Genomic DNA, 25,533 nt, shown 5'->3' with positions numbered 1-25,533 from the left:
CGAGGCATAGCGGGTGACGCGACGTAGCGAGTAAAATGAGAAAGGCGAGAGGAGAGGAGAGAGAGAGAGAGAGAGAGAGAGAGAGAGAGAGAGAGAGAGAGAGAGAGAAAATGGGGGGAGACAGAGGAGTGCCCGAACTTGGAATTTCTGAGAAAGAGACTTCGCTCACGGTCGATGTGATTTACCTTGAAACGATCAACCGCCTCCTCCGCTTCGTCCCTTAAAGGGCCTTCTCGTAATGAAACCATTATCAAACAATTCACGTTTAAGATTCGGCGAACTGGAATGTAACTGTGAATGAGCACAACCGAGAGAACATGCAGAAAACCGAGAGATCTCGATACTGAATATTTATTTATTTCGGGACGAAATAAACTTTCCAACGAGCGAGAAAAACGGCGACTTGTCAATATAGACGTACGGATAGACATTTGCTTTTAGACTGATGTTGTGCGACAAGGTATAGACGTGTTATAGAGATATATAATTATACTTGCGACGAGAGGGTGAATATGGAGAAATGTAAGCCGCTGAAAATTAACTGGCAACTTTCTCTCCTATATAATAATCATGATGCCTTTGTCTTAGCCTCTGTAAGATATTATTGTACATGTTATTATATATATATGTTATTATATATTTTATATATATAATATTGTACGTGTAAAACTTTTATTGTCTCTGACGCAGTATTAGATGTTATATTGTATTCGAAATTAAAAAAAATCTTTTCCGCGACCAAACAAGTTATTTTCAGGAAATAAATATTGCACTAATTGAAAGGTATAAGTTTGCTCTGAAAAGTGCGTGTAAAGATGCTGCAAAAAAAAAAAAAAAAAAGTGAGTTGATCTGTCAGTCAAGTATTCACCGTTAGCGCTGTTATTTGTGAAAGTTTTACGCTTGCATGAAAGTGCATTTTAATTTCTGGGAACATAACAATATGTTGGAATTTATCGGAGGGGATAACAAACGACGACGTCATTATAATTACAAGTCTGATACCGGTAGTAAGGTATCGACAAGATGCCGCACCAAGTTACTAATGAATCATTAATTTCAAGTTGTATACAGGGATGACGGAGTCGATGCAAACGCGCCTATTCGTAGTGTCTTACGGATCCTTATCGCGTTTATACTGCATTGTTGTGTATTAGTTATTTTTACCGATATATATATATATATACATACAAATTGTAGTTATACTCCGTTTTACTATGAAAGTTATTAGTTAATCATAAGATTTTTTCACAAGATCGTGCTGCAGAAAAATACATACCGAAAGCAAGTTTAGAAAAATATTTTTACAAAATAATCTTTTCTACATTTAAAGAATATAACTGATCATTTTTAAAGAAAGAACACTTACGGTAATGGATGTGTTGCAATGTCACGTACTATTTACGATAGAGATGATTTTTTTCAATGAATACAAGAATCTATTACTTTTAATTATAGCAAGTGTAGAAATGCAGATACTCCCTCTCAATTTCTTATTATATACCATAAGCGGTTTGTGGCGACCAATCGAATGGTCCTCGAAATACTCCAGGTTGTTATACAGCGTGTACACCTTTTTCACGATATACCTAATGGCGTATATCATGCTGGCTCACTTGCTGTATATCATTTTTGTTATCGATAACGTGGAGGATTTTGCCTCGGCTTCCCCATTTTTCCTCTCGTCACTCAGTTTATTGTTCAAAGCGATTACTGCTGTAATCTATCGCGGCGAGATAATCAATTTAGTCGAAACTCTGCAAGAGAAACCGTGTAAAGCCTGTAACGAAGATGAGACTGATATCCAGATCAAATTTGACGGTTCAATCAGGTTGGTATATAAATAATTGTCGACGCGACTTTCGACAATGTCAGTCTTAATAAGTAAGCCGGTAAGCTATACACGAATAAATCAATTAAGCTAGAGAATCTTAATTACACAATTAAACTAAATTAATTTTCTCAAGCATATACGCGTTTTTTGTGCGTTTCACCGATAATAACAGAGCTATTTAAAGCACGTGCAACACTGATATTTCTCTCGCCTCATTTATTGAGCAGGATTGTCAATCTATGTAATTTCAAAACAGCCTTGTACCATCCTTGTACGATAATAACATGTTTCGATTATTATACTCGTATGTTTTTAATATATATTTTTTTAATGCAGATCGTATACCATATATTACATACTTTTATGTACGTTCTCGGCACTGGGTGCTGTGGCTGCAGGAGTGCTCGACGTTTTAGAGGGTCAGTTACCCTATAACATTTGGGTACCTTGGGATTGCACCTCGTTCTTTTCATTCTGGTTTACGTCCCTTCAAAATATTGTAGCTATAATTGTTTGTACGATGGTAAACGTCGCGACGGAAACCATAGTGTTAGGATTTTGCTTACAAACGTGCGCGCAATTCGAAATTCTCAAGTATCGCCTTCAGAACATGACAAAGCGTAGGGAAGAAGAAATATTTCCGAAAAGTTCGTTGAATAATGCGTCGCGTGAAACAGGCATATGGTCGGAGCACATTTCTCATCACTTGTGCATAATCAGGTAGATAATAAAATTATTTATATAATACATGTGTATATTTTTTAAATTAAATGTGTTAAATAATGTTTGCTGTATACGTGTACGATGTACAGTGCATATCTCCATCTGTTGTGAAGTAATATGTTGTTTGTGATATAATGTGTAAATATTTACAGACTTGCCGAAATGATCAACGACGTGTATCGCCAAGTGATTTTCATTCAATTTTTCATAAGTATTTTGGTATTGTGTTCAGTTGTGTACTATCTATCTTCTCATTTGACACTTACAGACCTCGCCACCATGATCGTCTTCACATTCTGCATGTTTTTGCAGATTTTTTTTTATTGCTGGGCTGGAAATGAAGTTATGCTCAAGGTAGTTATGGCTGCTATAAAGAGACATGTATTTGGAATATAGTATTATTATTATGGCAAAATAAGAACTCTGCAAGACCATCGCAAATATGCTTTTTTGTTTCTTTCATTATTCCAATCATTTATTCTAATTTTTACTTACGTAGAGTACTGGATTGAGCGAAGTGGTGTATCATATGGACTGGATGTTAATGACAGTCAGCGAACAGAAGAATTTACTGATGATTATGAAACGTAGCGCAAAACCCGTTAAACTTACCAGCAGTTTTTTGGTGACATTGTCTCTGGAATCTTACGGCAATGTTAGCTTTTAAATTAAAATTCAATCTATGGTATTTTTTACAGGCGTTTTATTTTCACTAAACTCTTGTTTTACTTTACAGCTTCTGAAGGCGTCTTTTTCCGCATTTAACGTTCTGCAACAATTTTGAGACTGCGTGTGCTCCATTATTCATTCGCGATACACTATCTGTACGAATATCATGTAAAGAATAAATCACTCATTGCAAAATATATTTTAATATTTATTTTATTAAGGTGTTATTGTTAACGCGTTATTTCTAGGTGTAATGACGAATGATTTATACTGTAGGTACAACGTAAACATAGATAGAAGATGTGTAGGTTACGAAATAATGAATATAAGAAATTGAATTAAATCAAAGTCAGATGCCGCAGCGAAATTTTCACATAAATACAATTGTTCGTACACACGCGCGTTATGCTTAAAGTCTCAAAAAGTTATCTTTACCATTTCTATGAGTTGTCTACAAGATACACTGTACAAAGGTATACATTCTGTCAACCCTCCTCGTACTCCATAAGAGACAAACAGTAATTACAGCAAAATAACATATGTATTCTCAACGCTCGGTAGCATCAAGGTAATAAAGCAAGAGAAATATAATTGCATGTAATTGCTCTTACTTCTATTATTATTCACTGAACCGTTTCCATGACTTTCCGAATGACTTCCATGAATGTGAATAAACATTTTATTCGATGGGAACGTGACAATATGTTTAGATACAGGGGTAAAATGCACCCCCTGATCATTCCAAGTAAGACGACCTTCACAATTTCACATCCGTTACTTCGACATTCGTAATTATGCTACTCGCTACGTGAATCGTAATGAACTTAGGTTCTACATTAATAATCGTCGCTAATGGCATAAGACTACGAAGTTGAAACAAGTAAACTCATACGTAGTCTCTAACACGGATGTACATTGCAATATTACTGGAAATTTAACATCCGCCTATATATATTTATTATATCATATATATTTAACAGAAATCTATACTTTATTTTATAAACGTAATTTTTCATAAAACTGCTCGAATACCTATTTGCAACAGATACGTAATGAACATAGAAGGTTCTTTTCGCAATACTTCGTTAATCATTCTTTTATAAATTTTTTTTTATATGTAGAAACACCCTTGTGCGATATCTCAATAAACTGATTGTAGAGAGAGAGAGAGAGTTACGAGTATGCAAATGTTTTCTCTAAATTTCTCAATGTATACCGTCGGTGGTGTATGGAGGCCGATCGAGTGGTCATCGAACATTGCTAAGCTACTGTATAGTGTGTTTACCTCTATTGTACTAATCTTGTTTTACATTTTGATGATAACTCAATTCATGGATATCATTTTCATCGTTGATAATATCGACGACTTCGCAACAAATACTCTAATGTTCCTGACTATTGTTGCTGTTACTTGTAAGGCGACTACCGTTGTAATACGTCGGAATGCGATCATCAACTTGGTGCAAGTATTGTTGACAGCACCTTGTAAACCTCAAGACCAGGATGAAGTGGCGATACAAAGAAAATTTGATAAGTTTATTAGGTGAGCATTTGCCGCTATTAAAATTCTTTAGTAATTCATTATTTCAAACGTCTACAATTTTAAGTGTTTAGCCTGAATTTTGTTTCAAGGACCCATTAACTCTTTCAACGTTTCGATAAATTAACAAATATTTTATTTAAAAATATTTTAGTTTTAAAATATTGTATACATCTCTTTTATTTTAATTACGTTTCTCACTATATAATAATCAAATTTATAAAAATTTGTAATAAAATTTATTACAAATCGGTCGATCGCTTGCGTACGAACAACATGTCACACTCGGCTATTTTTATAAGTGACTCTGTACATTATTCTTGGACACACAAAACATCTTTTATGATCTTTCTGGAATAATTTCATATATTACGGTTGTCTTATGATTTCAACGACGATTCTCACGGATAATTTAGTTTACACTTGAAAAGGGCCCAAACCAAAGGCTGAAACGTCGTGATTTTGTACTGAATTGTGGCCAGTTAAGTCAATACAATTGAAATATATTCGTATAAATAAATTTCAATTACCCCGTAAAGACAGAGAATAGCTTATATATATTAATAAATATAATCTTAATTATACATTTTTGCAGGTCATGCTCGATAAAGTATTCACTTTTGGCGACTAGTTCTGTTAGTGGCGTTACAATAAGATCTGTGCTAAACGCTATACAAGGTCACTTACCTTATCGAGTATGGCTACCGTACGATTACAATACACCTTCGATGTTCTGGATTACATCCATTCAACAAATTATAACTGTGATATTTTGTACCATCGTAAACGTCGGCACGGAAACTCTGGTTTTTGGATTGTTTCTGCAAACATGCGCGCAATTTGAAATTTTTGAAAGTCGTCTTCGTAAGTTAGTGACGAACAAAACGAACAAATTAATGAAAAATGAAGTTAGATATCAGGAATACTTATCTCCTTCGTCAAATAAAGAAGAAACGATATCAAAATACATATATCATCACCTCGAGATTTACAAGTTAGAATTATTTCTTTAGTACATGTTTACACATCCAGTTATTTATATTTTTTAATATGATACAAGCATTAATTGCTCTACCTAATACGATTCGCATTTATAATAATGATAATTGATGTTTCTGACCAAAAGATGATCAAAGTAAAAAGAACAATATATAATGATGTAATTATTTGGCGCACAATTAAAAAATAATTGTTAATAACTCGGAGAAAAAACATTTTTAAAGTAATTTATGGATCATTTCATGCTAAAAATAAATCATATTTCAGTACTTATTTAAGAACATGTAATTGCTATAACTTTAATAAATAATAAACACTTGAATATTTAAAATTCTTAAGCAAGCTAAAATCTTACGCGTAATAATGTGAGAGCTTCCATTTACATTGCAATTTATTACATCATTGCAGATATGCCAAAACAGTAAATTTTATATTCAATCAGGTACTCTTTGTCCAATTCTTTGGCAGTATATTGATATTATGTACAAGTGTATATTATCTGTCAACACATAGTACGCTGTCCGAAACAGCCACTTTAATAGTGTACACTATTTGCATGTTTGTACAAATTTATGTTTACTGTTGGTCCGGAAATGAAGTCATACTTAAGGTAAGTCTGTATTCGAAATCCAGTCCCAAACCGATATACTCTGCAAATTAAAGTAATTTAAAGTCACAAATATATCTTCATAATTTTATTTTTTAAGAATTTTCAAAGTAATTTAATATTTATCGCAAGTTTGAAATCGGGAAATACAGAATATTACAAAATAACATGTATATATTTGTATAATTTAAAAAATGTCTATCCGTTTATCGCGGCATAAATACATGTGTATAAATTTAATAAAATGATTCAGTATTATTATGAGATAATTATTTCATTTATGTTACGTTGGCAGAGTATGAGCGTGGGAGATACAATATATTGTATGAACTGGCCTTCACTATCAGTTAACGAAAAAAAAGAACTATTAATGATCATGTTACGCAGCACAATTCCTATAAAATTTACCAGTAGCTTCTTGATAACTTTATCTCTCCAATCTTACAGTAGCGTTAGTATAATATTAATTTGTACTCTTTCGTATACTCTTAGCAATTGTGCTCCCACTTTTCTACATTTAAAATAAATCTGACTTTTTTTTTTCTTTCAGATCTTAAAAATATCATATTCGACATTTAATGTATTACAAAAACGAAATAACAAATAAAAAATGAGCTTCGACATGATAATAATGTAAAGCGTTTTGGTAAACTAGTCACTGTAAATTTCTGCCTACTCGTTTATCTCGGCACCTCAATTTCCTAACCGAATTGTAAAGATGGCGTTAATAAAACATGTAATGTTAAATTTGTTTTTGATATTTTTAATTAAAACCGGTAATAATTATAGAAAACAAATATTGTCCTCTCAGCGGAAAATCATACAAGTTACTAATGTACAAGAGATTTTGAGAATGATTTTGGAAAGAAGACGACGAAGGTAGAAACACGCGTACAAAATAAAATATACGTGATGTTCAGCACATATATGCACACATAATACATATTCTTTGCACAGAATAATGACGTCAATGCACGCAAATTGAATACAAATATTTTACATAGTGTAATAAAATGCATGTTTCTAAACCTGGAAATTTCTGTGTTTGCGTATTTATTTAAACTTTACTTTTATTTTAATTTTAAGAATATTAACGCGATGAACATTGCACATAGACATTTTGCACTGTAATATCATGCACGTTTCTATCTAACGTACAAACCGCACTAATTTCGGCTCTAGCATTAAAGTCAGAAAATAATAATTTCTCAGGCTATGCTACATTTGATGTACTGAGTATAGAATTAATAGATTGTCGTTTTCCTGTACACTCGTTATACCTCGTAGGTATACAAGCAACTTGAGAAATATGATCTGACATTGAGTATATTATGCATCACATTCTTTATACGATCGTCTGGTATTTTTATGTAATATAAAACGAGAAACTTTGCGAAAGATACGATATTCTTCGTAGTTCCGATGAACAAGAGATGTACAAATAAATTATTCAACTGGAATATAACAACGTGCGTGAATATAAAGGACGACTTCCCTCGATGACTGCAAGTAGAAAAACTGTTATAATTGTGGTATTCGCAAGAACAGAAAAGAACGTGCATTCCATAATAAATGATTACACTACTTCTACTTCATGTCGATTTCTTAATGTCCGTAATTGTAGTAGGGTTGACAAGATGCTGAACTGGGTAAAACTATACACAGTCTGTCGCAAAACGTGCTCGGTTACACTTAATTGAAATTTATTGACCATTACGATAATAAAATAACATATTGTATCAGTATATTTGTTTTATAATTCTGTTGTATTATTATTGGTCACAATACTGAGGAACCGATATTTCGAAATAAGGTGTGTAATTACATAAATATATTGCATTACGCTTACAAATATATTGCTTTCTAGTTTTATTCTCACAAATTATGTATTGCAATATTGTTTAAATAAGGTTGTCCAGTTTTTGACCCGCAATAGACGCGATCTGTACATTAAACGTATAAAATCTTTCTTAATCGGATCATGTATTCAGTGTTTGCAATTTAAATCAGGTTGTGGAATTTAATACTTCACGTAATCTATTTACACAACATTATTTTACCTTTTGTATTAAATATAATTTTTCTCATTATTGCGTTACACTAAACATTAAATTAATTATTTAAAAAAAAAAAATGCTTTTTGCAATTTTGTAAACTACTTTTTTTAGATACTTTACATATAGAAAGAGGCTATACTTTTGTGAAATACTTCAATAAGTTGTTTGTAAAGAAAGAGATACAAATATGCAAATACTTTCTTTAAATTTTCTAATACATACATTTTGTGGTATATGGCGACCTACTGAGTGGTCATCGAATGGTGCTAAGCTGCTGTATAGTATATTTACCTGCGGTGTATTATTTTCGGAATACTTTATGGTGTTAACTCAATTTATGGATATAGTACTTGTTGTCGATAATATCGATGACTTTGCCGCTAATACACTATTGTTCTTGTCAAATGTTAATGCTTCTTTTAAAGCGACTTTCGTTGTGATACGTCGAAATGCGATCATCAACTTAGTGGGATCATTGTTGAAAGCACCACATAAACCTCGAAACGAGGATGAAGTAGCTATCCAAATGAAATTTGATAGGTTTATCAGGTGAGTTCGTATGTTTATTAAAACGTCTCAATATTAAATTATTAATATTACCGACTTAAAATGTTTATGTAATAAACATATATTAATATATATGTTAAGCATATATTATTTCTGTATCGTTCGAATTTGATCAGTATGGTATTGATCAATGTTGTTCCTTTAACACAAATTCTGGGCCGTTTATTTCTTGCTAAATTACGTTCATCATATATACCTCCGAATTATCATTTTTACATATAAGAAGATACGGTAATTTTCAGCATTCTGTTTAATTATTAATTAAAGGAACTTCTTCAATAGCATTTTAAACTAATTATTAAACATACAACTATAGGCGCCGACTTTGTGGGGGCAGAGCACTTTTTGCCCCATTAATAATTTTTATTGCGGCAGCGTCCCCTAAGTAATTTTGAAATGCCGAATTTTGATATAATGTCGTTTGTTTACTACAGCAGAAACAATATTTTGTGGATTTGCTTCCAAAGTTGGTCAAATTTGTAAAATTAATTTTAACGGCTCCTTTAACTATGTGTACTACCAAACGGTTTTTCTTGTTTTTGAAGAAGGTTACTAACTTATTTACGAAGTACCACGACACAAAATCAGTTAAATTGCTTAAGCACTTTACATGTACGTGCATATCCAAAAATACGATAAAGTTAGATTTAAATGCTATTGCTAACGAGTTTATTAGTCGAAACAAAGTCCGTTGTGCAATCTTTTTATATTTAGGATAAATAAAAGTTTTTTTCCGATTTTTACGTACATTAAATATTCTGTTTGTACCTACATTTTGTTGTACATACATGTAAGCATATAATCTACATACTTTTGTATACTTCACCTTCCCTCCAAGTAATGTAAGGGTTACTAAAAAAAGCCATTATTTGAATTAAGAATTTCACGCATCTTGCCTCCACCCCCCCCCCAACATTCTTCCCAAGTTGGCGCCGCTGCATACAACACATATAGAACTTACAAATTAGTATTTAAAATTTTTAATTATAAATTTCTGTAAATTTTAAGTACAAATAATTTGTAGGTTTATACAATTTAATCTCGGTTCTATGTTTGCAGAACGTTCACGATAGCATACGCTCTTATAATGACGAGTTCCATTACAGGCATCACTATGGGATCAATATTAAAAGTTATGCACGGTCATTTTCCCAATCGAGTATGGCTCCCATGGGATTCCAACATACCTCTGGTGTTCTGGTTTATATCTATTCATCAAATCATAACCACACTTTTCGCCGCTTTCACAGATGTCGGCATGGATACTTTAATCTTCGGATTGTTTTTGCAAACGTGCGCTCAGCTTGAAATTTTCGAGAGTCGTCTTCACAAATTAATAATTAATAAAACAGTTAGAGATCAGGGACGAAAACCTTCGACGTCGAATAAGGACAAAATGGAGATATCGGAAATCGTACGTCATCATCTCATCATTTACAAGTGAGTTATGACAAATATGTATATGCATGTTTATATTCAAAGGCCTATTTATACGTTCGTGCGCGATCTCGTGCGCGATTGAGTGTCTGAGTATTTGAATTAATTTCTGTATTTGAAAATCGCTATTGTCTATAACGCGCGCGCGCGGTATAATATTCAATATTTATGACGAAAAGGTGTTGAAAGTAAAAGGATCATATAACTGACGTTATTTAATACTAATATACAATTGTTAAGAGAACGGAGCATGCATTTGAGCGTGATTTTATTATACGGACATTCCGCGATTAATTGTGTGGGACATAAAATGAAAATTAGATCTAAATGCTCGCATAGAATTAAGTAGATTTTGTTTTTAATAAATGATACATGCTAACATTTCTTTACAATTTTTGGATTTGTACAAATCATGTTACAAAATTATATATGGAAAGTGTAATTGCTTTACTCATATACGGTATATGCAGAACTAACGTGAAACGATTATAGATACGCTAAAACGGTAAATATTATATACAACCAAGTGATCTTCTTTCAATTTTTTGAAAGCATAGTGGTATTATGTACATGCATTTATTACTTGACAATGTATATTAATGAACTGTTTGCATTAGCGAATTTTTTGGGATATACCATTGTCATGTTTGTACAAATCTTCGTTTATTGTTGGTCTGCAAACGAAGTCATTCTTAAGGTAACAATTGATATAGTCTACAATCCATATCAAAATCATGTATCTTATGTTAGTTAAGAAATGGGAACTCGCAAGTGCTTTACCTGTTACAAGTTACAACTCACTTTTTTACAAGATTTCGAAGTATAATTTAGCGCTTTATAGAACGAGTATATTTAAAAATAATATAGACTTGTATGCGAATATAAAGTTTTTACGCATATAGATATATGTAATGCTAGTAATGTTAAAAGATATTGATAATTAGTCAGTATTATTACGAAATGTTAAATTTAATTATATTGTGTTGTCAGAGTACAAGTGTAAGAGACGCTATATATTGCACGAACTGGCCATTAATACCAGTTAACGAACAAAAGGACTTGCTGTTAATCATGATAAGAAGCACAATTCCTATAACGTTCACAAGCAGCTTTTTGGTAACCCTTTCTCTTGAATCTTACGGCAATGTTAGTAATCATGTTGTGATAAATATTTGATAACAAAGTAAATACTTGTGCGCGAAATTATATCAATGACTGCACATTTGTGGTGCATATCGGAAAACGTACAAGTCAACATTTTTGTAACTGCACTGCTTTCTATTTTATTTCTCTAATTTTCCTTTCAGATCTTGAAAACGTCATACTCGGCATTTAATGTACTTACACAGTAAAGTATAAATAACCAAACGTGTAATTGGGCATAATAATTATGTAGTTTTTTTCATAAATTAATCAATAAATCCGAAAGTTTCTGTTTAGATATTTGTTTCAATATTACTCTGTATTACGAGTCCAGGAATAATGGCGTCAATGCACGCAAATTGAATACAAATATTGTACAAAATATAATGAAACACATGTTTCTAAACCTGGAAATTTCTGTGTTTGGGTATTTATTTCAACCTTACTTTTATTTTGACTTTAGGAACATTAACACGATGATTACGATGAATATTGCACGTAGACATTTTACACTGAAATATCATGCACGTTTTTATTTGACTCACAAGCAGCACTAATTTCAGCTCTAGCCTTAAAGTCAGAAAATAATAATTTCTATAGGCTATATGCTATATGTGATGTACTGAGTATAGAATTAATACATTGTCGTTTTCCTGTACACTCGTCATATCTCGTAGGTATACAAGCAACTTGAGAAATATGCTCTGACATTGAGTATATTATGCATTTTATTTTTATCGCTACTCTCGCATTGTATTTTTACGTAATAAGACGGAAAACTATATGCGGAAGGTACACGATATTCTCCGTAGTTCCGATGGACAGGAGATATACAAATATTTTATTTAACGGGAATGCAACAACGTGTGTGAATATAAAAGACGATATCCCTCGACAATTGCAAGTAAGAAAACTTATAGAATTGTAGTATTCGCATAAACGGAAAAGAGCGTGCACTCCATAATAAATGATTAAATGACTTCATGTCGATTTTTTAATGGCGGTAATTGTAGTAGGGTTGACAAGATGCTGAAAGGGATAAAGCTATTATACACGGTCTGTCGCAAGACGTGCTCGGTTACATTTAAGTGAAATTTATTGACCATTACGATAATAAAATAACATTTTGTATCAGTGTATTTGTTTTATAATTGTGTTGTATTATTAGTCACTATACTGAGGAACCGATATTCCGAAATAAGGTGTGTTATTATAAATATATTGCATTACGCTTATAAATGTATTGCTTTCTAGTTATATTGCAGTTATATCTCACAAATCATATCTTGCATTACGTTTAAATAAGGTTGTCCAGTTTTTATCCCGCGACAGCATTGGACGCGATCTGTACATTAAACGTATAAAATCTTTCTTAATCGAATTATGTATTCAGTGTTTCCAATTTAAATCAGGTTGTGGAATTTAATATTTCACGTAATCTATTTATGCAACATTATTTTACCTTTTTTGTATTAAATATAATTTTTCTCATTATTGCGTTACACTGAACATTTAATAAATTATTGAAAAAAAGATACTTCTTGCAATTCTGTAAACTACTTTTTTTTAGATACTTTACATGTAGAAAGAGGCTATACTTTCGTGAAATACTTCAATAAGTTGTTTGTAAAGAAAGAGATACAAATATGCAAATACTTTCTTTAAATTTTCTAATACATACATTTTGTGGTATATGGCGACCTATTGAGTGGTCATCGAATAGTGCGAAGCTGCTGTATAGTATATTTACCTGCGGTGTAATATCTTCGGAATACTTTATGGCGTTAACTCAATTTATGGATATAGTATTTGTTGTCGACAATATCGATGATTTTGCCGCTAATACACTATTGTTCTTGTCTTATGTTAACATTTGTTGTAAAGCGACTTTCGTTGTGATACGTCGGAATGCGATTATTAACGTAGTGGAATCATTGCTGAAAGCACCACATAAACCTCGAAACGAGGATGAAGTAGCTATCCAAACGAAATTTGATAAGTTTATCAGGTGAGTTCGTATGTTTATTAAAACGTCCCAATATTAAACTATTAATATTACCAACTTAAAATGTTTATGTAATAAACATAAACATATATTATTATATATTATTATATTATTATATTATTATATTATTATATTATTATATTATTATATATATGTTAAGCATATATTATTTCTGTATTGCCCGAATTTGATCAGTATTGTATTGATCAATGTTGTTCTTTTAACACAAACGGAGCGTTTATTTCTTTCTAAATTACGTTTATCATATACTCTTCCAAATTATCATTTTTATATATAAGAAGATGTGGTAATTTTCAACATTCTGTTTAATTATTAAACAGTTTTTTATTAAAGGAGCTTCTTCAATATTATTTTAAACTAATTATTAAACATACAACTATAGGCGCCGACTTTGTGGGGGCAGAGCACTTTTTGCCCCACTAATAATTTTTATTGCGGCAGCACCCCCACAATAATTTTGAAATGACGAATTTTAATAAAATGTCGTTCGTTTACTACAGCAGAAACAATATCTTGTGGAATTGCTGCCAAAGTTGGTCAAATTTGTAAAATTAATTTTAACGATCCCTATAACTACGTGTACTATCGAACGTTATTTTTTGTTTTTGAAGAAGGTTACTAACTTATTTACGAAGTACCACGACACAAAAACAATTAAATTGCTTAAGCATTTTACATGTACGTGCATATCCGAAAAGGCGATGAAGTTAGATTTAAATGCTATTGCTAACGAGTTTATTAGTCGAAACGAAGTCCGTTGTGCAACCTTTTTACAATTAGAATAAATGTAAGTTTTCTTTCCGATTTTGTACGTACATTAAATATTCTGTTTGTACCTACATTTTGTTGTACATGTAAACATATAATCTTCATACTTTTGTATACTTCACTTTTCCTCCAAGTAATGTAAGGGTTACTAAAAAAAGCTATTATTTGAAATAAAAATTTCGCGCATTTTGCCCCTACCAATATTTTTCCCAAGTTGGCGCCGCTGCATACAACACATAGAAGTTACAAATTAGTATTTAAATTTTTTAATTATAAATTTCTGTGAATTCTAAGTACAAATAACTTGTGCGTTTATACAATTTAATCTCGATTCTATGGTTGCAGAACGTTCACGATAACATACGCTCTTATATTGACGAGTTCCATTACAGCCATCACTACGGGATCAATATTAAAAGTTATGCACGGTCATTTACCTAATCGAGTATGGCTCCCATGGGATTCCAATACACCTATGGTGTTCTGGATTATATCTATTCAACAAATCATAAATACATTTTTCGCCGTTTACATAGATGTCGGCATGGATACTCTAATCTTTGGATTGTTTTTGCAAACGTGCGCTCAGCTTGAAATTTTCGAAAATCGTCTTCACAAATTAATAATTAATAAAACAGTTAGAGACCTGGGACGTAAACTTTCGACGTCAAATAAGGACGAAATGGAGATATCGGAAATCGTACGTCATCATCTCATCATTTACAAGTGAGTTATGTTTATATGCATGTTTATATTCAAATGCCTTTTTATGCGTGCGCGCGCGATTGAGTGTCTGCGTATTTGAAAAAATGATGGAATTAATTTCTGTATTTAAAAATCACTATTGTCTATGGCGTTATAATTTTAAAGATTCATGACGGAAAGGTGTTGAAAGTAAAAAGATCATATAACTGACGTTATTTAATACTATTATACAATTGTTAAGAGAACGGAGCTTGCATTTCAGCGTGACTTTTATATACGGACATTCCGCGATTAATTGTGTGGGACATAAAATAAAAAATATATCTAAATGCTCGCTTATTGAGTAGATTTTGTTTTAGTAAATGATACAAGCTAACATTCTTTTACAATTTTTGGATTTGTACAAATCATGTTATAAAATTATATATTAAAAGTGTAATTGTTTTACTCTCATATGCAGTATATGCAGAACTAACGTGAAATGATTATAGATACGCTAAAACGGTGAACATTATATACAACCAAGTAATCTTCTTTCAATTCTTTGAAAGTATATTGGTATTATGTACATGCATTTATTACTTGACAATGTATATTAATGAACTGTTTGCATTAGCGAATTTTTTGGGATATACCATTGTCATGTTTTTACAAATCTACCTTTATTGTTGGTCTGCAAACGAAGTCATTCTTAAGGTAACAATTGATATAGTCTACAATCCATATCAAAATGACGTACCTTAGTTAAGAAATGGGAACTCGCAAGTGCTTTACCTGTTATAACTCACTTTTTACAAGCATTCGAAAAATAATTTAGCGCTTTATATGTAAATTTGAATATATTACAAAGTGTTAAATTTTTAATTATATTGTGTTGTCAGAGTACAAGTGTAGGAGACGCTATATATTGCACGGACTGGCCATTACTACCAGTTAACGAACAAAAGGACTTGCTGTTAATCATGATGCGAAGCACAATTCCTATAACGTTTACAAGCAGTTTCTTGATAACCCTTTCTCTTGAATCTTACGGCAGTGTTAGTAATCTTATTGTGATAAATATTTTGATAACCAAGTAAATAATTTTGCGCGAAATTATACCAATGACTGCACATTTATGGTGCACGTCGGAAAACGTACAAGTCTCAAAATTTTTATAACTGCATTGATTTCTATTTTATTTCTCTGATTTTCCTTTCAGATCTTGAAAGCTTCATACTCGGCATTTAATGTACTTACACAGTAAAGTATAATTAACCAAACGTGTAATTGGGGATAATGATTATGTAGGTTTTCATAAATTAATTAATAAATCTGAAAGTTTCTGTTTAGATATTTATTTTAATATTACTCTGTATTATGAGTTTAAGAATACTGGCGTTAATGCGCACGCACATTGAATATTTATATATCTTGCACAATGTAATGTTATCTACAATTGTAATGTACAAGCAGTACAAACTTACAATTAGTTTTAGCATAGAGTCAAGAGAGAGGAATTTCTTAGTTTATGCCATGAGTTCTTGCGAATAGGGTTGGTATATAATTATTTGTATATTTGGAGAGGTTAAAGCCATAGTGGTGTAAGTCACTTTTTTTAACCTATCGAGTTAAGTTCATAGATGCAGTCTATATATACACATGCAGATATGTTGAAAAAATAAGAAAAAAAAGTGGTAGAAAAATTGACTTACACCACTATGGCTTTAATCCCTCCATTTGCAGTCGGCATACGTGCAGACAGTTTATTCAGAAAATATCTAAATGTCTTATACATCTTCGCTACATTGTGTGGTATATATTATGCAATATGATAGGGCTCTTCAAGAAATACTATCTTTCACTCAGTTCTGATAAATATGAAGATGTACAAATGATTTATTCAATGAAGGCATAACAATGTGCGTGACTGTAAAGGACGGTACCTCTCGACGATTGCAAGTAGAAAAATTTGCAGAATTATAGTATCCACAGAAGATGAAAAGAACGAGTACTCCGTAATAAATATCTAAACGACTTCACGTTTCGATTATTTAATGACCATTATTATTGTTACTGGGGTTAGAAGTTGATCGAACTATGTAAAACTACATAGTCCGTTGCAAGACGTCCTTGCATGATTACATTTAAATAAAACTTATCGACGTTCACGATAGTAAAACACGTTATCTATAATATTTGTTAATTGTGTTGCATTAGCAGCAAGATGTAAGACGCGATATTTTGAAACAGATGCGCGATTGATACTTAGAAATATTACTTTCTAATTGTATTTACACGATTTAAGATTCTCCGTCCGATTTTCAAACCAAAGTACGCGGTCTATTAGTTGAGTGAATAAAATTTATTGCAAACATTTACATTCAGCGTTAAGTGTGCGATTTAATCATCAGTTTGTGGAATTTACTAATTTATTAATTTATTTCGTGAAATATATTATATTGGCTTTTGCATTAAATTTAATTTTCCTTACAATTATCTTATATATGTACATATGTTTCGTTGGCTATTTAATCTGGCATATGTATGATAAAAGATACTATTCGCAATGCTTTGAACCTTTTCTTTATGTGTAGAAAGAAACTATACTTTTGTGCAGCACATTGATAAGTTGTTTGTAAAGAAAGCGATCCAAATATGCAAATACTTACACTACAATTTTTAGTGTATAACTTTTGTGGTTTATGGCGACCTAGTGAATGGTCATCGAATATCGCAAAACTATTGTACAATGTATTTACTTTTGTTATAATATCCTCGGAATACTTTTTGGTGTTAACTCAATTTATGGATATAATACTTATTGTCGACAATATCGATGATTTTGCCACTAATACTCTAATATTCCTGACTCTTGTTGCCGTATGTTGCAAAGCGACTATCGTTTTGATGCGTCGGAATGCGATTATCAATTTGATGCGACTATTGATGAAAGCACCGTGTAAACCTTGTGACGAAGACGAATCGGCGATACAAACAAAATTTGATAGGTTTATCAGGTACGTATAATTAATTAGAAAATTTTATGGTGGAACATTAACGTACCTCGCACGAATTATCACAAGAATATAGTCTGTTTACTGTATTTTACATATTTCTTTTTGTCCTGGACCTAACTAAACATGCGGAATGTTATGTTTTTAACGCTCCCTACAGGACCTTTATTAATTGTTGGACTTTATTCATTTTATATACTTTTAGAATAATCATGGTATTATAGACTTAATGACTTAATAACTAATTATATTTTGTTAAACTAAAAAATATTGTGTGTGTGTGTGTGTGTGTGTGTGTGTGTATAAAATAAGTTAAATAGATATTATTTTAAAGCAGTATTATACAGACACACGCACAAACACGCAACCACAGAATAATTAAATCCTATCATAAATTAACGCACATTTTCGTTACATTTACAAAATATATGAGTAAATTTTAAATGTCATATATATATATATATATATATATATATATATATAAATGTACAAAAGTTATTAAATATAACTTTCTTTCCGTATTTACAGGTCATATTCTATAAAATACGCACTTTTGGCGACTAGCGCCGTTATAGGCACTACAATAGGATCAGTATTAAATGTTATGCAAGGTCATATACCTTATCGAATATGGCTGCCATGGGATTATAATATACCTCTAGTTTTCTGGATTATATCCATTCACCAAATTGTATCTTTACTTTTTGCCACAATGATAAGTATCGGCACGGATACCTTAATCTTCGGATTGTTTTTGCAAACGTGTGCCCAGCTTGAAATTTTCGAATATCGTCTTCACAAATTAATAATTAATAAAACAGTTAGATATCTGAAACATGGTCTCTCTTCGTCGAATAAAAACAAAATGAAGATATCGGAGTGCATACATCATCATCTCAGCATTTACGAGTAAGGGCCATTCTACAATACGTTGCAAACGATGGCAACTGTTAGTTGAAAAATGTTGTTTTCCATATTGCGCATGTCAATTGCGGTTATCAAAAGAGGGCTGGCGAACTTTTAACTTTTTTGGCAATAATAACTGGCAATCGACAATCATGCAGAAATAACACTTTTCAACTGGCATTTGCCATCGTTTGCGACGTATTGTAGAACCGGTTTAAGTCATGTAAAACTCCGCGCATTTCATGCATATATATGATGTCTGTTTTCGAATTTTTTTTTTAATTTTTTGGGCGTATCTATAACTTATTCAGCTCTGTCGTCTTCAAAATATGTTCCTTCTCGGTTGATACTCCATAAATTTCTAATTCTGGAATTAGTTGTAATATGCGTCTTTCGGGATCGCGCCTAAGTCTGCGATCTTCCGCCTTTTAACGTGGATATCTAGAAGTGGAAACGACCGACGTTGGGAATGATGTATCAATCGAGGAAAAACATATTTTTTAAAGGCAACAAGGCTAAATAAGTTATAAATATACCAACAAAAGTTATAAGAAAAAAGTCGGGTATTTTTTATTACAGATCTTGTAGTTCAAATGTCTCATTATGTCTGCGGGCGTATTTAAATGCGTTGTTTTCTGTAAAAAAAAATCAATATTATTTATGACAGTAATCACTGTGATTTATAATAGAAAGATTACAGTGAAAAAATATAGAATAACTGATATTATTTGATATCAATAAACAATTACTATGGAGTCGAAAACAGGGAGAAATTTAGATTTGTACAAATCATGTTATAAAATTATATATTAAAAGTGTAACACAGCTTTATATATATATATACTCATATGCAATATGTACAAAACTAACATGAAACAATTATAGATATGCCAAAGCGGTAAACGCTATATTTAACCAAGTGTTCTTCGTTCAATTCTCTGGAAGCATACTGGTATTATGTACAAGTGTGTATTACTTGTCAACTCATATTGCGGAATTGTCTGGACTTGTGACTTTATTATTTTACACCATTGGAATGTTTGTACAAATCTACATACTTTGCTGGTCTGGAAATGAAGTCATGCTTAAGGTAATCTATACCAAAATCCACATTCTACACCAGAATGATGTATTTTATTCAGATAATAGATACTCACGAACACTCGATTTTTAACACAATTTCGAGAGAAATTAACGATTTATTTACCTGGCACTATTCTATATAAGTATGTATATATAATTATATATATACATATATGTACATATGCATGATGTGATGCGTGCGTACGTATGTGAGTGTGTGTACACGCTAATGCTAGTAATATTAATAATATTGATAACCATTCGGTATTATTGCAAAGTGGTAAATTTAATTGTGTTTTTTAAATAAAGACTGCCAGTTTGGTTGAAGTAAAGAATTTTGTTTGATTCATTACTCACTGGCAAAGAAAAAATATCTTATCAAATTTAATTATGTTATGTTGGCAGAGTACGAGCGTAGGGAACGCTATATATTGCATGGACTGGCCAATACTATCAATTGACGAACAAAGGGACTTACTGTTAATCATGATGCGAAGCACAATTGCAATAAAGTTTACTAGCAGCTTCTTGATAACACTGTCTCTTCAGTCTTACAGCAATGTTAGTAGTTTTGTTATGATAAATTGATGAAAAATCAAATACTTGAATGCGAAATTATGTCAGTGACATATTTGTGGTGCATATCGAAAAATATAAATTAAAATTTTTAATAACTGCACTGCTTTTTATTCTATTTCTCTAATTTTTCTTTCAGATCTTAAAAATGTCATACACGGCATTCAACGTGCTTCAAAAGTAAAATATAAATAAACAAACGTGTACTTGGGCACGATAATTATGTAGTTTTCCATAAATTAATTAGTAAATCTAAAATTTCTGTTTACGTATTTATTTCAATTTTAGCCCTTATTTAATTCCAGGAATACTGAGGTTAATATGTACACACATTGAATACCTACATTCTACACATTGAAATGTAATGTAATGTACACTTCTCATAAATTTCAAGCGATTTCAAGCGACATTAATTTCGCTTCAGTATATGAAATCAAGAGGGTGGAATTTCTCAGTATATACCATATGTGATGTATTGTGTTGCGAATAGGGTTGGTATATAATTATTATGTATACTTGTAGTCGGCATACGTGCAGACAGTTTATTCAGAAAATATTTAAATGTTTTATACATCTTCGCTACATATTGTGTGGTATATATTATGCAATATGATAGGGCTCTTCGGGAAATACTATCTTCCACTCAGTTCAGATAAATATGAAGATGTACAAATAATTTATTCAATGAGAACATAACAATGTGCGTGACTGATGTAAAGGACGGTACCTCTCGACGATTGCAAATAGAAAAATTTGCAGAAATATAGTATCCACAGAAGATGAAAAGAACGCGTACTCCGTAATAAATATCTAAACTTCACGTTTCTATCTAGACTTCACGTTTCGATTTTTTAATGACCATTATTGTTACTGGGGTTAGAAGTTGATCCAACCATGTAAAACTACATAGTCTGTTGTAAGACGTCCTTGCATGGTTACATTTAAATAAAACTTATCGAAGTTCACGATAGTAAAACACGTTGTATCTATAATATTTGTTAATTGTGTTGTATTAGCAGCAAGATGTAAGACGCGATATTTTGAAAGAGGTGCGCGTTAAATACTTAGAAATATTACTTTAGTTATATTCACACGATTTAAGATCGTCCGATTCTCAAACCAATGTACGCGGTCTATGAGTTGAGTGAATAAAATTTATCGCAGACATTTACATTCAGTGTTAAGTGTACGATTTAATCGTCTGTTTGTGGAATTTACTAATTTATTAATTTATTTCGTGAAATATATCATACTGGCTTTAGCATTAAATTTAATTTTCCTTACAATTATCTTATATGTATGTTTCGTTGGCTATTTAATCTGGCATGTATGATATAAAATACTTTTCGCAATGTTTTAAACCTTTTCTTTATATGTAGAAAGAGACTATACTTTTGTGCAGCACATTGATAAGTTGTTTGTAAAGAAAGAGATCCAAATATGCAAATACTTACTCTACAATTTTTAATGTATAATTTTTGTGGTTTATGGCGACCTAGTAAATGGTCATCAAAGGTCGCAAAACTATTGTACAATGTATTCACCTTCGTTATAATATCCTCGGAATACTTTGTGGTGTTAACTCAATTTATGGATATAGTACTTATTGTCGACAATATCGATGATTTTGCCACTAATACTCTAATATTCCTGACTCTTGTTGCCGTATGTTGCAAAGCGACTATCGTTTTGATGCGTCGGAATGCGATTATCAATTTGATGCGACTATTGATGAAAGCACCGTGTAAACCTTGTGACGAAGACGAATCGGCGATACAAACAAAATTTGATAGGTTTATCAGGTACGTATAATTAATTAGAAAATTTTATGGTGGAACATTAACGTACCTCGCATGAATTATCGCAAGAATATAAGTCCGTTTACTGTATTTTACATATTACTTTTGGTCCTGGACCTAACTAAACATGCGGAATGTTATATTTTTAGCGCTCCCTACAGGACCTTTATTAATTGCTAGGCTATATTCATTTTAAATACTTTTAGAATAATCATGGTCATATAGACTTAATGACTTAATAACTAATTATATTTTATTGAATTAAAAAATATTGTGTGTATAAAATAAATTAAATAGATATTATTTTAAAGCAGTATTATACAGACACACGCACAAACACGCAACCACAGAATAATTAAATCCTGTCATAAATTAACGCAAATTTTCGTTACATTTGCAAAATATATGAGTAAATTTTAAATGTCTTAAAAATGTACAGATGTTATTGAATATAGATAACTTTCTTTCTGTATTTACAGGTCATATTCTATAAAATACACACTTTTGGCGACTAGCGGCCTTCTAGGCCTCACTCTAGGATCAGTATTAAATGTTATGCAAGGTCATATACCTTATCGAATATGGCTGCCATGGGATTATAATATACCTCTAGTTTTCTGGATTATATCCATTCACCAAATTGTATCTTCACTTTTTGCCACAATGATAAGTATCGGCACGGATACCTTAATCTTCGGATTGTTTTTGCAAACGTGTGCCCAGCTTGAAATTTTCGAATATCGTCTTCACAAATTTATAATTAATAAAACAGTTACATATCTGGAACATGGTCTCTCTTTGTCAAATAAAAACAAAACGGAGATATCGGAGTGCATACATCATCATCTCAGCATTTACGAGTAAGGACCATTCTATACAATACGTCGCAAACGATGGCAATTGATAGTTGAAAAGTGTTATTTCCATGTTGCGCTTGTCAATTGCGATGGTCAAAAAAGGGTTGGCGAACTTTCAACTTTTTTGGCGACAGTAACTGGCAGTCGGCAATCATGCAGAAATAACACTTTTCAACTGGCAGTTGCCATAGTTTGCGACGTATTGTAGAACCGGCTTAAGTCATGTAAAACTCCGTGCATTTCATGCATATATGATGTCTGTTCAAAAAATTTTCTAATTTTTTTTTATAATTTTCCGGGCGTATCTATAACTCATTCAACTCTGCCGTCTTTAAAATATGTTCCTTCTCGGTTGATACTCCACAAATTTCTGATTCATATTCATGGAGTTAGTTCTAACACGCGTCTTTCGGGATCGCGCCTAAGTCTGTCTGCGATCTTCCGCCTTTCAACGTGGATATCTAGAAGTGGAAACGACGTTGGGAGTGATGTATCAATCGAGGAAGAACATATTTTAACGGTATAACAGGGCTGAATAAGTTATAAATATACCAACAAAAATTATAAGAAAATAAGTCGGGTATTTTTTTTACAGATCTTGTAGTTCAAATGTCTCTTTATATGTGCGTGCGTATTTAAATGCGTTGTTTTTTGTAAAAAAAAATCAATATTATTTATGATAATAATCACTGTAATTTATAATGGGAAGATTATAGTGAAAAGAGATATAGTATAACTGATATCATTTGATATTAATAAACAATTAATACGGGGTCAAAAACAGGGAGAAATTTAGATTTGTACAAATCATGTTATAAAATTATATATTAAAAGTGTAATAGCTTTACTCATATGCAATATATACAGAACTAACATAAACCAATTATAGATATGCCAAAGCGGTAAACGCTATATTCAATCAAGTGTTCTTCGTTCAATTGTCTGGAAGCATACTGGTATTATGTACAAGTGTGTATTACTTGTCAACTCATATTGCGGAACTGTCTGGACTTGTGACTTTATTATTATACACCATTGCAATGTTTTTACAAATCTACATACTTTGCTGGTCTGGAAATGAAGTCATGCTTAAGGTAATCTATACCAAAATCTACAATCTACACCAGAATTATGTATTTCATTCAGGTAATAGATGCTCACGAACGTTCGATTTTTAACATAATTTCGAGAGAAATTAACGATTTACTTGGCACTATTCTTTATAAGTATGTATATATAAATTTATATATATATATATATATATATATATATATATATGTACATATGCATGATGTGATGCGTGCGTACGAACGTGAGTGTGTGTACACACTAATGCTAAGTAATATTAATAATATTGATAACCATTCGGTATTATTGTAAAGTGATAAAAATTATGTTATGTTGGCAGAGTACGAGCGTAAGGAACGCTATATATTGCATGGACTGGCCATTACTATCAATTGACGAACAAAGGGACTTGCTGTTAATCATGATGCGAAGCACAATTCCAATAAAGTTTACTAGCAGCTTCTTGATAACACTGTCTCTTCAGTCTTACGGCAATGTTAGTAGTTCTGTTATGATAAATTGATGACAAATCAAATACTTGAATGCAAAATTATGTCAGTGACACATTCGTGGTGCATATCGAAAAATATAAGTCGAAATTTTTAAGAACTGCACTGCTTTCTATTCTATTTTTCTAATTTTTCTTTCAGATCTTAAAAATGTCATACACGGCATTCAACGTGCTTCAAAAATAAAATATAAATAAACAAACGTGTACTTGGGCACGATACTTATATAGTTTTCCATAAATTAATTAGTAAATCCAAAATTTTTGTTTACGTATTTATTTCAATCTTAGCCCTTATGATTTCCAGGATTACTGAGGTTAATGTACGCACATTGAATACTTACATTCTACACATTGTAATGTAATGTACAATTCATCAATTTCAAGCAATTTCAAGTGACACTAATTTCGCTTCAGTATATGAAGTCAAGTGGGTAGAATTTCTCAGTAAATTCCATATGTGATGTATTGTGTTGCGAATAGGGTTGGTATATAATTATTATGTATACTTGTAGTCGGCATACGTGCAGACAGTTTATTCAGAAAATATCTAAATGTTTTATACATCTTCGCTACATTGTGTGGTATATATTATGCAATATGATAGGGCTCTTCGAGAAATACTATCTTCCACTTAGTTCAGGTAAATATGAATATGTACAAATAA

General features: G+C 31.6%; 5 protein-coding genes and 1 long non-coding RNA gene across 20 annotated transcripts; 5 read left to right on the top strand and 1 right to left on the bottom strand.

Moving 5' to 3' along the window:
- Positions 1-529: 529 nt before the first annotated feature.
- LOC143908595 (putative odorant receptor 85d) lies at positions 530-4,156 on the top strand. 5 transcript variants are annotated; one of them, XM_077426310.1, is made up of 6 exons: positions 530-1,368; positions 1,457-1,829; positions 2,169-2,552; positions 2,708-2,909; positions 3,055-3,210; positions 3,292-4,156. In XM_077426310.1, exons 2-6 carry the CDS (start codon positions 1,468-1,470, stop codon positions 3,337-3,339), a joined length of 1,152 nt encoding a protein of 383 aa, XP_077282436.1. In that variant the 5' UTR covers positions 530-1,368; positions 1,457-1,467; the 3' UTR covers positions 3,340-4,156. The 5 variants fall into 5 exon arrangements, with proteins under 5 accessions (XP_077282436.1, XP_077282434.1, XP_077282435.1 ...); XM_077426308.1 differs by having other exon boundaries at positions 530-1,829; positions 2,169-2,251; positions 2,336-2,552; XM_077426309.1 differs by having other exon boundaries at positions 530-1,829; positions 2,708-2,774; positions 2,868-2,909.
- Positions 4,157-4,167: 11 nt separating this feature from the next.
- LOC143908597 (odorant receptor 46a-like) lies at positions 4,168-7,898 on the top strand. Of its 2 annotated transcripts, XM_077426311.1 has the most exons (5): positions 4,168-4,767; positions 5,360-5,758; positions 6,172-6,373; positions 6,666-6,821; positions 6,921-7,898. In XM_077426311.1, the coding sequence occupies exons 1-5, from the start codon at positions 4,406-4,408 to the stop codon at positions 6,975-6,977; spliced, it is 1,176 nt and encodes a 391-aa protein (XP_077282437.1). In that variant the 5' UTR covers positions 4,168-4,405; the 3' UTR covers positions 6,978-7,898. The 2 variants fall into 2 exon arrangements, with proteins under 2 accessions (XP_077282437.1, XP_077282438.1); XM_077426312.1 differs by lacking the exon at positions 6,666-6,821.
- LOC143908607 (uncharacterized) lies at positions 4,739-6,257 on the bottom strand. Of its 2 annotated transcripts, none has more exons than XR_013260201.1 (3): positions 6,119-6,257; positions 5,452-5,585; positions 4,739-5,210 (listed from the first exon to the last, which is right to left on the bottom strand). It is a non-coding gene; the product is annotated as an uncharacterized LOC143908607 (long non-coding RNA). The 2 variants fall into 2 exon arrangements; XR_013260202.1 differs by having other exon boundaries at positions 4,741-5,115.
- A 67-nt stretch (positions 7,899-7,965) lies between the features above and the next one.
- Positions 7,966-16,404, top strand: LOC143908599 (odorant receptor 46a-like). 4 transcript variants are annotated; one of them, XR_013260199.1, is made up of 7 exons: positions 7,966-8,183; positions 8,539-8,976; positions 10,054-10,434; positions 10,924-11,128; positions 11,422-11,577; positions 11,739-12,001; positions 12,252-13,122. XR_013260199.1 is itself a non-coding variant. In XM_077426320.1 (6 exons), the coding sequence occupies exons 2-6, from the start codon at positions 8,615-8,617 to the stop codon at positions 16,317-16,319; spliced, it is 1,149 nt and encodes a 382-aa protein (XP_077282446.1). In that variant the 5' UTR covers positions 7,966-8,183; positions 8,539-8,614; the 3' UTR covers positions 16,320-16,404. The 4 variants fall into 4 exon arrangements, 3 of the variants coding, with proteins under 3 accessions (XP_077282446.1, XP_077282445.1, XP_077282447.1); XM_077426320.1 differs by lacking the exons at positions 11,739-12,001; positions 12,252-13,122 and adding an exon at positions 16,275-16,404; XM_077426319.1 differs by having other exon boundaries at positions 11,739-13,125.
- A 138-nt stretch (positions 16,405-16,542) lies between these two features.
- On the top strand, positions 16,543-21,398 carry LOC143908598 (odorant receptor 46a-like). Of its 6 annotated transcripts, none has more exons than XR_013260198.1 (6): positions 16,543-18,072; positions 18,598-18,978; positions 19,861-20,065; positions 20,464-20,619; positions 20,774-21,125; positions 21,251-21,398. XR_013260198.1 is itself a non-coding variant. In XM_077426315.1 (6 exons), exons 1-5 carry the CDS (start codon positions 17,711-17,713, stop codon positions 20,816-20,818), a joined length of 1,149 nt encoding a protein of 382 aa, XP_077282441.1. In that variant the 5' UTR covers positions 16,543-17,710; the 3' UTR covers positions 20,819-20,858; positions 20,940-21,094. The 6 variants fall into 6 exon arrangements, 5 of the variants coding, with proteins under 5 accessions (XP_077282441.1, XP_077282443.1, XP_077282442.1 ...); XM_077426315.1 differs by lacking the exon at positions 21,251-21,398 and having other exon boundaries at positions 20,774-20,858; positions 20,940-21,094; XM_077426317.1 differs by lacking the exon at positions 21,251-21,398 and having other exon boundaries at positions 16,543-17,228; positions 17,650-18,072; positions 20,774-20,973.
- A 64-nt stretch (positions 21,399-21,462) lies between these two features.
- LOC143908601 (putative odorant receptor 71a) lies at positions 21,463-25,508 on the top strand. The gene is made up of 6 exons (XM_077426322.1): positions 21,463-21,683; positions 22,014-22,436; positions 22,913-23,293; positions 24,180-24,384; positions 24,699-24,854; positions 25,009-25,508. The coding sequence occupies exons 2-6, from the start codon at positions 22,075-22,077 to the stop codon at positions 25,051-25,053; spliced, it is 1,149 nt and encodes a 382-aa protein (XP_077282448.1). The 5' UTR covers positions 21,463-21,683; positions 22,014-22,074; the 3' UTR covers positions 25,054-25,508.
- Positions 25,509-25,533: the final 25 nt, after the last annotated feature.

This window comes from Temnothorax americanus, unplaced genomic scaffold (genome assembly GCF_048541705.1).
Source record: "Temnothorax americanus isolate GAGA-0224 unplaced genomic scaffold, ASM4854170v1 Scaffold11, whole genome shotgun sequence".
Taxonomy (NCBI): domain Eukaryota; kingdom Metazoa; phylum Arthropoda; class Insecta; order Hymenoptera; family Formicidae; genus Temnothorax; species Temnothorax americanus.
This window is presented reverse-complemented; position numbering and strand designations above follow the sequence as displayed.